A 15,504-nucleotide genomic window follows, 5' to 3' on the forward strand; every position below is an offset into this window, starting at 1 on the left:
ACCCCCGGTCCTGCAGTATACACCCCTGCCCTCCGGGTACACACACTGACCCCCGGTCCTGCAGTATACACCCCTGCCCTCCGGGTACACACACTGACCCCCGGTCCTGCAGTATACACCCCTGCCCTCCGGGTACACACACTGACCCCCGGTCCTGCAGTATACACCCCTGCCCTCCGGGTACACACACTGACCCCCGGTCCTGCAGTATACACCCCTGCCCTCCGGGTACACACACTGACCCCCGGTCCTGCAGTATACACCCCTGCCCTCCGGGTACACACACTGACCCCCGGTCCTGCAGTATACACCCCTGCCCTCCGGGTACACACACTGACCCCCGGTCCTGCAGTATACACCCCTGCCCTCCGGGTACACACACTGACCCCCGGTCCTGCAGTATACACCCCTGCCCTCCGGGTACACACACTGACCCCCGGTCCTGCAGTATACACCCCTGCCCTCCGGGTACACACACTGACCCCCGGTCCTGCAGTATACACCCCTGCCCTCCGGGTACACACACTGACCCCCGGTCCTGCAGTATACACCCCTGCCCTCCGGGTACACACACTGACCCCCGGTCCTGCAGTATACACCCCTGCCCTCCGGGTACACACACTGACCCCCGGTCCTGCAGTATACACCCCTGCCCTCCGGGTACACACACTGACCCCCGGTCCTGCAGTATACACCCCTGCCCTCCGGGTACACACACTGACCCCCGGTCCTGCAGTATACACCCCTGCCCTCCGGGTACACACACTGACCCCCGGTCCTGCAGTATACACCCCTGCCCTCCGGGTACACACACTGACCCCCGGTCCTGCAGTATACACCCCTGCCCTCCGGGTACACACACTGACCCCCGGTCCTGCAGTATACACCCCTGCCCTCCGGGTACACACACTGACCCCCGGTCCTGCAGTATACACCCCTGCCCTCCGGGTACACACACTGACCCCCGGTCCTGCAGTATACACCCCTGCCCTCCGGGTACACACACTGACCCCCGGTCCTGCAGTATACACCCCTGCCCTCCGGGTACACACACTGACCCCCGGTCCTGCAGTATACACCCCTGCCCTCCGGGTACACACACTGACCCCCGGTCCTGCAGTATACACCCCTGCCCTCCGGGTACACACACTGACCCCCGGTCCTGCAGTATACACCCCTGCCCTCCGGGTACACACACTGACCCCCGGTCCTGCAGTATACACCCCTGCCCTCCGGGTACACACACTGACCCCCGGTCCTGCAGTATACACCCCTGCCCTCCGGGTACACACACTGACCCCCGGTCCTGCAGTATACACCCCTGCCCTCCGGGTACACACACTGACCCCCGGTCCTGCAGTATACACCCCTGCCCTCCGGGTACACACACTGACCCCCGGTCCTGCAGTATACACCCCTGCCCTCCGGGTACACACACTGACCCCCGGTCCTGCAGTATACACCCCTGCCCTCCGGGTACACACACTGACCCCCGGTCCTGCAGTATACACCCCTGCCCTCCGGGTACACACACTGACCCCCGGTCCTGCAGTATACACCCCTGCCCTCCGGGTACACACACTGACCCCCGGTCCTGCAGTATACACCCCTGCCCTCCGGGTACACACACTGACCCCCGGTCCTGCAGTATACACCCCTGCCCTCCGGGTACACACACTGACCCCCGGTCCTGCAGTATACACCCCTGCCCTCCGGGTACACACACTGACCCCCGGTCCTGCAGTATACACCCCTGCCCTCCGGGTACACACACTGACCCCCGGTCCTGCAGTATACACCCCTGCCCTCCGGGTACACACACTGACCCCCGGTCCTGCAGTATACACCCCTGCCCTCCGGGTACACACACTGACCCCCGGTCCTGCAGTATACACCCCTGCCCTCCGGGTACACACACTGACCCCCGGTCCTGCAGTATACACCCCTGCCCTCCGGGTACACACACTGACCCCCGGTCCTGCAGTATACACCCCTGCCCTCCGGGTACACACACTGACCCCCGGTCCTGCAGTATACACCCCTGCCCTCCGGGTACACACACTGACCCCCGGTCCTGCAGTATACACCCCTGCCCTCCGGGTACACACACTGACCCCCGGTCCTGCAGTATACACCCCTGCCCTCCGGGTACACACACTGACCCCCGGTCCTGCAGTATACACCCCTGCCCTCCGGGTACACACACTGACCCCCGGTCCTGCAGTATACACCCCTGCCCTCCGGGTACACACACTGACCCCCGGTCCTGCAGTATACACCCCTGCCCTCCGGGTACACACACTGACCCCCGGTCCTGCAGTATACACCCCTGCCCTCCGGGTACACACACTGACCCCCGGTCCTGCAGTATACACCCCTGCCCTCCGGGTACACACACTGACCCCCGGTCCTGCAGTATACACCCCTGCCCTCCGGGTACACACACTGACCCCCGGTCCTGCAGTATACACCCCTGCCCTCCGGGTACACACACTGACCCCCGGTCCTGCAGTATACACCCCTGCCCTCCGGGTACACACACTGACCCCCGGTCCTGCAGTATACACCCCTGCCCTCCGGGTACACACACTGACCCCCGGTCCTGCAGTATACACCCCTGCCCTCCGGGTACACACACTGACCCCCGGTCCTGCAGTATACACCCCTGCCCTCCGGGTACACACACTGACCCCCGGTCCTGCAGTATACACCCCTGCCCTCCGGGTACACACACTGACCCCCGGTCCTGCAGTATACACCCCTGCCCTCCGGGTACACACACTGACCCCCGGTCCTGCAGTATACACCCCTGCCCTCCGGGTACACACACTGACCCCCGGTCCTGCAGTATACACCCCTGCCCTCCGGGTACACACACTGACCCCCGGTCCTGCAGTATACACCCCTGCCCTCCGGGTACACACACTGACCCCCGGTCCTGCAGTATACACCCCTGCCCTCCGGGTACACACACTGACCCCCGGTCCTGCAGTATACACCCCTGCCCTCCGGGTACACACACTGACCCCCGGTCCTGCAGTATACACCCCTGCCCTCCGGGTACACACACTGACCCCCGGTCCTGCAGTATACACCCCTGCCCTCCGGGTACACACACTGACCCCCGGTCCTGCAGTATACACCCCTGCCCTCCGGGTACACACACTGACCCCCGGTCCTGCAGTATACACCCCTGCCCTCCGGGTACACACACTGACCCCCGGTCCTGCAGTATACACCCCTGCCCTCCGGGTACACACACTGACCCCCGGTCCTGCAGTATACACCCCTGCCCTCCGGGTACACACACTGACCCCCGGTCCTGCAGTATACACCCCTGCCCTCCGGGTACACACACTGACCCCCGGTCCTGCAGTATACACCCCTGCCCTCCGGGTACACACACTGACCCCCGGTCCTGCAGTATACACCCCTGCCCTCCGGGTACACACACTGACCCCCGGTCCTGCAGTATACACCCCTGCCCTCCGGGTACACACACTGACCCCCGGTCCTGCAGTATACACCCCTGCCCTCCGGGTACACACACTGACCCCCGGTCCTGCAGTATACACCCCTGCCCTCCGGGTACACACACTGACCCCCGGTCCTGCAGTATACACCCCTGCCCTCCGGGTACACACACTGACCCCCGGTCCTGCAGTATACACCCCTGCCCTCCGGGTACACACACTGACCCCCGGTCCTGCAGTATACACCCCTGCCCTCCGGGTACACACACTGACCCCCGGTCCTGCAGTATACACCCCTGCCCTCCGGGTACACACACTGACCCCCGGTCCTGCAGTATACACCCCTGCCCTCCGGGTACACACACTGACCCCCGGTCCTGCAGTATACACCCCTGCCCTCCGGGTACACACACTGACCCCCGGTCCTGCAGTATACACCCCTGCCCTCCGGGTACACACACTGACCCCCGGTCCTGCAGTATACACCCCTGCCCTCCGGGTACACACACTGACCCCCGGTCCTGCAGTATACACCCCTGCCCTCCGGGTACACACACTGACCCCCGGTCCTGCAGTATACACCCCTGCCCTCCGGGTACACACACTGACCCCCGGTCCTGCAGTATACACCCCTGCCCTCCGGGTACACACACTGACCCCCGGTCCTGCAGTATACACCCCTGCCCTCCGGGTACACACACTGACCCCCGGTCCTGCAGTATACACCCCTGCCCTCCGGGTACACACACTGACCCCCGGTCCTGCAGTATACACCCCTGCCCTCCGGGTACACACACTGACCCCCGGTCCTGCAGTATACACCCCTGCCCTCCGGGTACACACACTGACCCCCGGTCCTGCAGTATACACCCCTGCCCTCCGGGTACACACACTGACCCCCGGTCCTGCAGTATACACCCCTGCCCTCCGGGTACACACACTGACCCCCGGTCCTGCAGTATACACCCCTGCCCTCCGGGTACACACACTGACCCCCGGTCCTGCAGTATACACCCCTGCCCTCCGGGTACACACACTGACCCCCGGTCCTGCAGTATACACCCCTGCCCTCCGGGTACACACACTGACCCCCGGTCCTGCAGTATACACCCCTGCCCTCCGGGTACACACACTGACCCCCGGTCCTGCAGTATACACCCCTGCCCTCCGGGTACACACACTGACCCCCGGTCCTGCAGTATACACCCCTGCCCTCCGGGTACACACACTGACCCCCGGTCCTGCAGTATACACCCCTGCCCTCCGGGTACACACACTGACCCCCGGTCCTGCAGTATACACCCCTGCCCTCCGGGTACACACACTGACCCCCGGTCCTGCAGTATACACCCCTGCCCTCCGGGTACACACACTGACCCCCGGTCCTGCAGTATACACCCCTGCCCTCCGGGTACACACACTGACCCCCGGTCCTGCAGTATACACCCCTGCCCTCCGGGTACACACACTGACCCCCGGTCCTGCAGTATACACCCCTGCCCTCCGGGTACACACACTGACCCCCGGTCCTGCAGTATACACCCCTGCCCTCCGGGTACACACACTGACCCCCGGTCCTGCAGTATACACCCCTGCCCTCCGGGTACACACACTGACCCCCGGTCCTGCAGTATACACCCCTGCCCTCCGGGTACACACACTGACCCCCGGTCCTGCAGTATACACCCCTGCCCTCCGGGTACACACACTGACCCCCGGTCCTGCAGTATACACCCCTGCCCTCCGGGTACACACACTGACCCCCGGTCCTGCAGTATACACCCCTGCCCTCCGGGTACACACACTGACCCCCGGTCCTGCAGTATACACCCCTGCCCTCCGGGTACACACACTGACCCCCGGTCCTGCAGTATACACCCCTGCCCTCCGGGTACACACACTGACCCCCGGTCCTGCAGTATACACCCCTGCCCTCCGGGTACACACACTGACCCCCGGTCCTGCAGTATACACCCCTGCCCTCCGGGTACACACACTGACCCCCGGTCCTGCAGTATACACCCCTGCCCTCCGGGTACACACACTGACCCCCGGTCCTGCAGTATACACCCCTGCCCTCCGGGTACACACACTGACCCCCGGTCCTGCAGTATACACCCCTGCCCTCCGGGTACACACACTGACCCCCGGTCCTGCAGTATACACCCCTGCCCTCCGGGTACACACACTGACCCCCGGTCCTGCAGTATACACCCCTGCCCTCCGGGTACACACACTGACCCCCGGTCCTGCAGTATACACCCCTGCCCTCCGGGTACACACACTGACCCCCGGTCCTGCAGTATACACCCCTGCCCTCCGGGTACACACACTGACCCCCGGTCCTGCAGTATACACCCCTGCCCTCCGGGTACACACACTGACCCCCGGTCCTGCAGTATACACCCCTGCCCTCCGGGTACACACACTGACCCCCGGTCCTGCAGTATACACCCCTGCCCTCCGGGTACACACACTGACCCCCGGTCCTGCAGTATACACCCCTGCCCTCCGGGTACACACACTGACCCCCGGTCCTGCAGTATACACCCCTGCCCTCCGGGTACACACACTGACCCCCGGTCCTGCAGTATACACCCCTGCCCTCCGGGTACACACACTGACCCCCGGTCCTGCAGTATACACCCCTGCCCTCCGGGTACACACACTGACCCTCGGTCCAGCAGTATATACATACCCCCGGTCCTGCAGTACACACGCCTGTCCTATCCGTACACACACACACACCCGGTCCTAGCAGTACACACACACACGCCTGTCCTATCCGTACGCACACTCACCCCCGGTCCAGCAGTACACACGCCTGTCCTATCCGTACGCACACTCACCCCCGGTCCAGCAGTACACACGCCTGTCCTATCCGTACGCACACTCACCCCCGGTCCAGCAGTACACACGCCTGTCCTATCCGTACGCACACTCACCCCCGGTCCAGCAGTACACACGCCTGTCCTATCCGTACGCACACTCACCCCCGGTCCAGCAGTACACACGCCTGTCCTATCCGTACGCACACTCACCCCCGGTCCAGCAGTACACACGCCTGTCCTATCCGTACGCACACTCACCCCCGGTCCAGCAGTACACACGCCTGTCCTATCCGTACGCACACTCACCCCCGGTCCAGCAGTACACACGCCTGTCCTATCCGTACGCACACTCACCCCCGGTCCAGCAGTACACACGCCTGTCCTATCCGTACGCACACTCACCCCCGGTCCAGCAGTACACACGCCTGTCCTATCCGTACGCACACTCACCCCCGGTCCAGCAGTACACACGCCTGTCCTATCCGTACGCACACTCACCCCCGGTCCAGCAGTACACACGCCTGTCCTATCCGTACGCACACTCACCCCCGGTCCAGCAGTACACACGCCTGTCCTATCCGTACGCACACTCACCCCCGGTCCAGCAGTACACACGCCTGTCCTATCCGTACGCACACTCACCCCCGGTCCAGCAGTACACACGCCTGTCCTATCCGTACGCACACTCACCCCCGGTCCAGCAGTACACACGCCTGTCCTATCCGTACGCACACTCACCCCCGGTCCAGCAGTACACACGCCTGTCCTATCCGTACGCACACTCACCCCCGGTCCAGCAGTACACACGCCTGTCCTATCCGTACGCACACTCACCCCCGGTCCAGCAGTACACACGCCTGTCCTATCCGTACGCACACTCACCCCCGGTCCAGCAGTACACACGCCTGTCCTATCCGTACGCACACTCACCCCCGGTCCAGCAGTACACACGCCTGTCCTATCCGTACGCACACTCACCCCCGGTCCAGCAGTACACACGCCTGTCCTATCCGTACGCACACTCACCCCCGGTCCAGCAGTACACACGCCTGTCCTATCCGTACGCACACTCACCCCCGGTCCAGCAGTACACACGCCTGTCCTATCCGTACGCACACTCACCCCCGGTCCAGCAGTACACACGCCTGTCCTATCCGTACGCACACTCACCCCCGGTCCAGCAGTACACACGCCTGTCCTATCCGTACGCACACTCACCCCCGGTCCAGCAGTACACACGCCTGTCCTATCCGTACGCACACTCACCCCCGGTCCAGCAGTACACACGCCTGTCCTATCCGTACGCACACTCACCCCCGGTCCAGCAGTACACACGCCTGTCCTATCCGTACGCACACTCACCCCCGGTCCAGCAGTACACACGCCTGTCCTATCCGTACGCACACTCACCCCCGGTCCAGCAGTACACACGCCTGTCCTATCCGTACGCACACTCACCCCCGGTCCAGCAGTACACACGCCTGTCCTATCCGTACGCACACTCACCCCCGGTCCAGCAGTACACACGCCTGTCCTATCCGTACGCACACTCACCCCCGGTCCAGCAGTACACACGCCTGTCCTATCCGTACGCACACTCACCCCCGGTCCAGCAGTACACACGCCTGTCCTATCCGTACGCACACTCACCCCCGGTCCAGCAGTACACACGCCTGTCCTATCCGTACGCACACTCACCCCCGGTCCAGCAGTACACACGCCTGTCCTATCCGTACGCACACTCACCCCCGGTCCAGCAGTACACACGCCTGTCCTATCCGTACGCACACTCACCCCCGGTCCAGCAGTACACACGCCTGTCCTATCCGTACGCACACTCACCCCCGGTCCAGCAGTACACACGCCTGTCCTATCCGTACGCACACTCACCCCCGGTCCAGCAGTACACACGCCTGTCCTATCCGTACGCACACTCACCCCCGGTCCAGCAGTACACACGCCTGTCCTATCCGTACGCACACTCACCCCCGGTCCAGCAGTACACACGCCTGTCCTATCCGTACGCACACTCACCCCCGGTCCAGCAGTACACACGCCTGTCCTATCCGTACGCACACTCACCCCCGGTCCAGCAGTACACACGCCTGTCCTATCCGTACGCACACTCACCCCCGGTCCAGCAGTACACACGCCTGTCCTATCCGTACGCACACTCACCCCCCGGTCCAGCAGTACACACGCCTGTCCTATCCGTACGCACACTCACCCCCGGTCCAGCAGTACACACGCCTGTCCTATCCGTACGCACACTCACCCCCGGTCCAGCAGTACACACGCCTGTCCTATCCGTACGCACACTCACCCCCGGTCCAGCAGTACACACGCCTGTCCTATCCGTACGCACACTCACCCCCGGTCCAGCAGTACACACGCCTGTCCTATCCGTACGCACACTCACCCCCGGTCCAGCAGTACACACGCCTGTCCTATCCGTACGCACTCTCACCCCCGGTCCAGCAGTACACACGCCTGTCCTATCCGTACACATTCACCCCCGGTCCAGAAGTACACACGCCTGTCCTATCCGTACACACACTCACCCTCGATCCAGCAGTACACACGCCTGTCCTATCCGTACACATTCACCCTCGATCCAGCAGTACACACGCCTGTCCTATCCGTACACATTCACCCTCGATCCAGCAGTACACACGCCTGTCCTATCTGTACACATTCACCCTCGATCCAGCAGTACACACGCCTGTCTGTACACACACACTCACCCCCGGTCCAGAAGTACACACACACACACCCCCGTTCCTGCAGTACACACTCCTATCCTATGTGCACACACACTCACCCCCGGTCCTGCAGCCGCTCCTCCACGCTCCGGTCCTGCAGTACACACACTCACCCCCGGTCCTGCAGTACACACTCCTATCCTATGTGCACACACACTCACCCCCGGTCCTGCAGCCGCTCCTCCACGCTCCGGTCCCCCCGGTCCTGCAGCCGCCGCTCCTCCTCGCTCCGGTCCCCCCGGTCCTGCAGCCGTTCCTCCGCCTCCTCTTCGCTCCGGGCCCCCCGCTCCGGGCTCGCAGCCCCCCGGTCGTTGTCGCTCTCTCCCCCGGAGCTGCTCTCAGTCGCGTCCGAGTCGAATCCTCCCTGCGCCGCCCGCAGCCGGGCCGTGGAGCTGCTCGCCAGCCGGTCCAGCTCCGTGTGGCGGGAGGCCGGCAGCCCCGCGGGCCCCCGCGCCGCCAGCAGCTCCACCAGGCCGGCCAGCTGCTGCCGGACATGCCGCTCCACCTGCTTGGCCTGGATCACATGCAGCCTCCGGCACAGCCTGCGGGCCCGGGCCCCGAGCTCCTGCTGCCGGCTGCACAGGCGGGCGGCGCCCCGCGCACACAGGGCCTCGGCATCCCCGGCCTGGTCTCCGGCCCCCCGGCTCTTCCCCGGCCGCTCCGGGGCGCAGTCCTTGCCTCCCCCGTTCAGCAGGCGGAGGCCGCTCCTCTGGGCCCGGCCCGCCCCGTTCAGCTCCGGCTTCCACGCGGACTCGGTGGCCGGGGACGGCGCGCTCAGCTTCAGCCGGTGTGGAGCCTCCTGTGCGGCTCCAGTCAGCGCCGGGGCCATGTCCGCCATGCAGGGAGCTCCGGAGGAGGGGGGCGGCACACGCGTCACGGCTCCGGGGGGCCCGGGCTCTTCATGGCCCGGCCGCCGGGGGGTCTCTCTCCTCAACCCTCCGGCACACGAAGCGATAACCCGCAGCCGCGTTTCTTCAGAACGCCCGAAGCGCGGCGGCGGCAAAGGCCTCCTCCCCACCCGGGCAGCCAGGGGAACAAAGCTCCTTTACTCCTCCCCCCGCCTCCTCCTCCATTGCGCGCTTACCCCGCCCGCCGCCATCTTGTGCCGTGCCTGTCACTCCGCGCCCCGGACCGTACCACCTCTCCCGGCGCTCCTTACGGTTTGCTTAGATCCTCCCGTCGTTATCCCTATTCGATCACCGTTCATTTAACTAACTTCTATATCTGACGGTTAATCTCGGCGGATAAATCACTAATGGGGAAATGAAAAAAATCAAAACAATAATCCCCCCCTTTACTCCACTGTTAAATGGTACCGTCCACCCTGACTGAGACGACTCCGACCCCTATTGCGCACCAGGCTAATCTCCCCTTCCCGCCTCCCTCTCCGGAGTGAGTGTCCCGCCCCTCGCTCTGATTGGATGAACCCCACACTCCTTTGTTTCTCTTGCTCTTTTTTTTGCCTTTCCTGAACGCCGATAGGCGTGGCAAACCATCAACGTGATTGACACTCAGGCAAACCAATCAGGTGAAAGAACACGGTTCCCGCCTTTATTTTACACGCAGCATGGTAGTCACAGGTTTGTAATAAATATGGCCACGTTGTGAGCCCCAGAACTTCCCACAGATAATATTAGTATTCATTATTTTATTCACGGATCCCTTTATAGAACGTAGTGATTAAGATTACTGCTGGTTTAATAGGATTTAGAACTCCCCTTTTAGTATCTGCCATGGTAAGTCCTAGGAGCCCCCTGTAAGTAATGGCTCCTGGCACTTGGCAGTTCAGCGCATGTGAAGGGAATCCGTTATATATATATATATATATATATATATATATATATATATATATATATATATATAGCATTGATGCGCATTGGGAGTCTGGGCAAATTACAAAGTGCCTGCCAAGATGTTTGTCACCTGACTCCAATTGCCTAGAAGAGGGAGCGGCTGGGCCCTGGATAGATGATCTATGAGGGCCACTGCTATCAGAAATGTCGCTACACAGATTATCTCATAAACCTATATTTCTGGATTTACTTGAATTATACTAATAGCCCAGATCTGTGTTAACTCCTCCTGCCCGGGGCAGATTCCAGGGGACTGCAGTTATAGTGCAGTCAGCCATTAAATTAAGCTTTACACTGTGAGCTCTGCGCTCCTATCCTTATGATGAAGGCAGCAATCTCAGTGTCTCCTATGTGATGTATAAATGTATAAACAGCAGTCTCGGTGTCTCTTATGTGATGTATATACAGCAGTCTCTGTGTCTCTTATCTGATGTATATACAGCAGTCTCTGTGTTTCCTTTGTGATGTATATACAGCAGTCTCAGTGTCTCTTATCTGATGTATATACAGCAGTCTCTGTGTTTCCTTTGTGATGTATATACAGCAGTCTCAGTGTCTCTTATCTGATGTATATACAGCAGTCTCTGTGTGTCCTTTGTGATGTATATACTGCAGCCCAATTGTCTCCAATGTGAGGTACAGTACAGACCAAAAGTTTGGACACACCTCATTCAAAGAGTTTTCTTTATTTTCAGGACTCTGAAAATTGTATATTCACATTGAAGGCATCAAAACTATGAATGAACACATGTGGAATGAAATATTTAAAAAAAAGTGTGAAACAACTGAAAATATGTCTTATATTCTAGGTTCTTCACAGTAGCCGCCTTTTGCTTTGGTTACTGCTTTGCACACTCTTGGCCTTCTCTTGAAGAGCTTCAAGAGGTAGTCACCAGAAATGGTTTCCAACAGTCTTGAAGGAGTTCCCAGAGATGCTTAGCACTTGTTGGCCCTTTTGCCTTCACTCTGCGGTCCAGCTCACCCCAAACCATCTCGATTGGGTTCAGGTCTGGTGACTGTGGAGGCCAGGTCATCTGGCGTAGCTCCCCATCACTCTCCTTCTTAGTCAAATAGCCCTTACACAGCCTGGAGGGGTGTTTGGGGTCATTGTCCTATTGAAAAAAAAATGATGGTCCAACTAAACGCAAACCGGATGGAATAGCACGCCGCTGCAAGATGCTGTGGTAGCCATGCTTGTTCAGTATGCCTTCAATTTTGAATAAATCCCCAACAGTGCCACCAGCAAAGCCCCCCCACACCATCACACCTCCTCCTCCATGCTTCACGGTGGGAACCAGGCATGTAGAGTCCATCCGTTCACCTTTTCTACAAAGACACGGTGGTTGGATCCAAAGATCTCAAATCTGGACTCATCAGACCAAAGCACAGATTTTCCTCCTCGCCCATGACAGCACCACCTGAGAGAGAGGTCCGCCCCTTCAGGACAGGAAACCCACTGAAATAAAAAGGTGGTACCTCTCTACCGCATCAGTTTAGGTTTCCTGTCCCGACGGGACACCCACGGATCGCTGTCCCAGGCCTGGCCCGGTGTGGAAGCCGGGTCTCTTACCTGAAGCCGGTGTCCGGGCTTGGAAGCACCCCCCCCCACGGTCTCAGACCCATTCGGCGGTGAGGCGCGGACCTGGAGCTGGAGCACGGACGACGTCGCTCCAGGACTGTGCGCACGCGCGGCTGCCGCTGTAAGGCTTGTCCCTGCCGTGCTGCACGCTGGAGCGAAGACGGAAAAGGGCAGTTTAAGACACTTCCAATTTTCAGCGCTGCCATTCGGGCTTTCTATGGCTCCAAGGATCTTTACCAAAGTGATGGCAGAGGTTATGGCCCACATCAGGGAACAGGAGGTTTTGATCATTCCATACCTAGACGACTTTCTGCTGGTGGGCCGCTCGGCGGACCACTGTTCCCGCATATTGTCCAGGGTCACTGTCATCCTCCACGATCTGGGATGGATGGTAAACTGGGAGAAATCCAGAATACAACCTTTGCAGCGTCAACTCTTCCTGGGCCTCATCCTGGATTCCACCAGCCAATTGTGTCAACTCCCTACAGAAAAGATCACCAAACTAAGGTCTCTGATCTACTCCATACAGGCCCATCCTCGCTTGACCTTACGCACAGCCATGTCAGTGTTGGGTTCCCTGACCGCCTACATCCCGGGGGTGACATGGGCACAATTCCATACCAGGGTACTGCAGTGGGAGGTACTCCGGTTTCAGCAGCGGTTCGGTCACTGTTTGGAGAACAAATTGTCCCTGTCCCGAGAAGCCTTGGCCTCCCTGCGATGGTGGCAGACTGTTGACTGATAGGGGGTTCTCCCCAGGACTGGTGGGTACCTGTCACGCTTCCCGGTCCCCGTGCCCCGCTCTCCGGTCCCCGTGGCCCGCTCCCCGCTTCCCGGCAGCGTCCCCGACTCACCACTCCGGTCCCGGCCTCCTCTTCCTCGCCTGCGTCCTCCATGCGTCCAGCTCCCCGCTCCCGGCGCTCCTCAGCGACGTGGGACACCCGGCCGGGCACCCCTGCTTCCTCTACACCGCTCCCTGGACTGGCTTCTGGCACACGGGCCTCGCGCATGCGCATTAGGGCGTGTGCGCGGTCATTGACCCTTTCTTAAAGGGCCAGCACCTTGAAACAGGAAATTGCATTGGCAGATACAGGGTATATTAGGATTCTCTTTCCTGGTGGGCGGGGCCTGTTCTACGTGTTTGTTAGACTAGGAGTTCAGGTCCCCGTATTGCTTTGCTCTGTATTAACCCTGTCCTGTCTCGTAGAGCCTGTCCTGCCACGCCAGCCGCTCCGAACCACGTCCATTCCAGCACCCTGACGGTGACTTCGGCGGATGTTCCACCACCTCTGCAGCTCCGCCAGTCTCCAGTCCCTGGCTCCGTTGGGTGACCCGTCCCATCGCTCAGCAGGTTCCGGATCCCGCCTGGCCCTTCAACCCGGCCTTGGACCCTGAGCCTCGTCACCCGGACTACCGTCCAGAACTCCGTGTGTTCAGCAACATCCACCTTTCCAGCTCCCCTACGGACTGTCTGGCTACCAATAGTGCTTCGGCTGCCATGCATCAAGATCCTCTGGCGGGGTGACCGGCCTGGCTGCCTCCTCAAGGGAAACCGGTGTACGGTCCAGAGTTTCCACCACCCAGACGTAACAGTACCCTTCTCGGTAGTAGGAAGCCAGTGACTACGGCCATATATGGGCGGGTGTGGAAGCGTTTTCTCCTCCAGACCGGCGTTCGGGCAGAGGACCCACCTCCCATCCCGTCCATACTCGAGTTCCTCCAGAGAGGGGTGGAGTTGGGTCTCTCCACCAGTACTCTCAAGGTGCAAGTCTCAGCCCTAGGGGCTTTGTTTAATCTCAGCCTTGCTCAGGATAGATGGGTGTCTAGGTTTATTTGCTCCCAGGCTAGGGCGGGGCTGGCACATACTCCCTGCGTTCCCCCTTGGGACCTTAACCTTGTCCTTGACGCACTCACGGAGCCGCCCTTTGAACCCTTGGGGGAGGTTTCCTTGAAGCATTTAACCCTGAAGGTTTTTCTTCTAGTTGCCCTCACATCGGCTAGGCGGGTGAGTGACCTCCAGGCGTTGTCGATAGTTCACCCCTACCTGCAGGTCTTGGGGGATAGAGTGGTGTTGCGCACTGATCCGGGTTATCTTCCTAAGGTAGCAAGTACCTTTCACCGTACCCAGGAGATTGTACTCCCCTCCCTGTGTGACCCCTCGAACAATGCTAAAGAGGCCAGGCTCCACACTCTGGATGTCAGGAGGGCCCTGGTCACATACCTTGATAGGACTAGTGAATGGGGGAGGGCTCAGTCGTTGTTCATCACTTTCCAGGGGGCTTCTAAGGGCAAGGGGGCTACAAAATCTACCCTTGCTAGATGGATTAGAGACGCTATCTCCCTTGCGTACTCGGCCAAGGGCATTCCTCTTCCCGGGGGAAGGGGGTGTCAGGGCGCATTCCACTAGATCCGCCTCTACCTCTTGGGCGGAAAGGGCGGATGCCTCCATTGAACAGATCTGTCGGGCGGCTACTTGGTCATCCCCTTCTACTTTCTTTCACCATTATAGACTGGACTTATCCTCCACAACTGACCTGTCCTTTGGAAGACGAGTGTTACAGGCGGTGGTCCCTCCCTAAGGTGGTAGATCTCTGTTAATCTCTCAGGTGGTGCTGTCATGGGCGAGGGGGAAAATTCTTCGTTACTTACCGGTAACAGGATTTTCATGAGCCCATGACAGCACCCTTAGTTCCCCCCTTATTCACTGGTTGTGGTCACCCTTCGGGGAGTGTTAGTGTTAGTGGTGTTCTCCTTATCCTCCTCTTCCTTTCGTGGTGGTTAATTAACCTTGTTGGGCGTGGCTCTCATGCTCTGTAAACCAACTGATGCGGTAGAGAGGTACCGCCTTTTTATTTCAGTGGGTTTCCTGTCCTGAAGGGGCGGACCTCTCTCTCAGGTGGTGCTGTCATGGGCTCATGAAAATCCTGTTACCGGTAAGTAATGAAGACTTTCCACTGGTCTAATGTCCATTCCTTGTGTTCTTTAGCCCAAACAACTCTCTTCTGC

At 60.3% G+C, this 15,504-nt stretch overlaps 1 protein-coding gene across 2 annotated transcripts in view; it reads right to left on the reverse strand.

Moving 5' to 3' along the window:
- The window catches only part of LOC142243653 (KAT8 regulatory NSL complex subunit 1-like), a 167,908-nt gene extending 157,778 nt beyond the window's left edge, over positions 1–10,130 (reverse strand). Inside the window, exon 1 of one of the 2 annotated variants that reach the window (XM_075315772.1) lies at positions 9,228–10,130. In XM_075315772.1, coding sequence (XP_075171887.1) covers positions 9,228–9,904 — 677 coding nt within the window. In that variant the 5' untranslated portion in view covers positions 9,905–10,130. The remainder of the gene's footprint in view (positions 1–9,227) is intronic. The other variant, XM_075315773.1, reaches the window with a different exon arrangement.
- Between the last annotated feature and the right edge of the window lie 5,374 nt (positions 10,131–15,504).

This window comes from Anomaloglossus baeobatrachus, chromosome 6 (assembly GCF_048569485.1).
Source record: "Anomaloglossus baeobatrachus isolate aAnoBae1 chromosome 6, aAnoBae1.hap1, whole genome shotgun sequence".
Lineage (NCBI taxonomy): Eukaryota > Metazoa > Chordata > Amphibia > Anura > Aromobatidae > Anomaloglossus > Anomaloglossus baeobatrachus.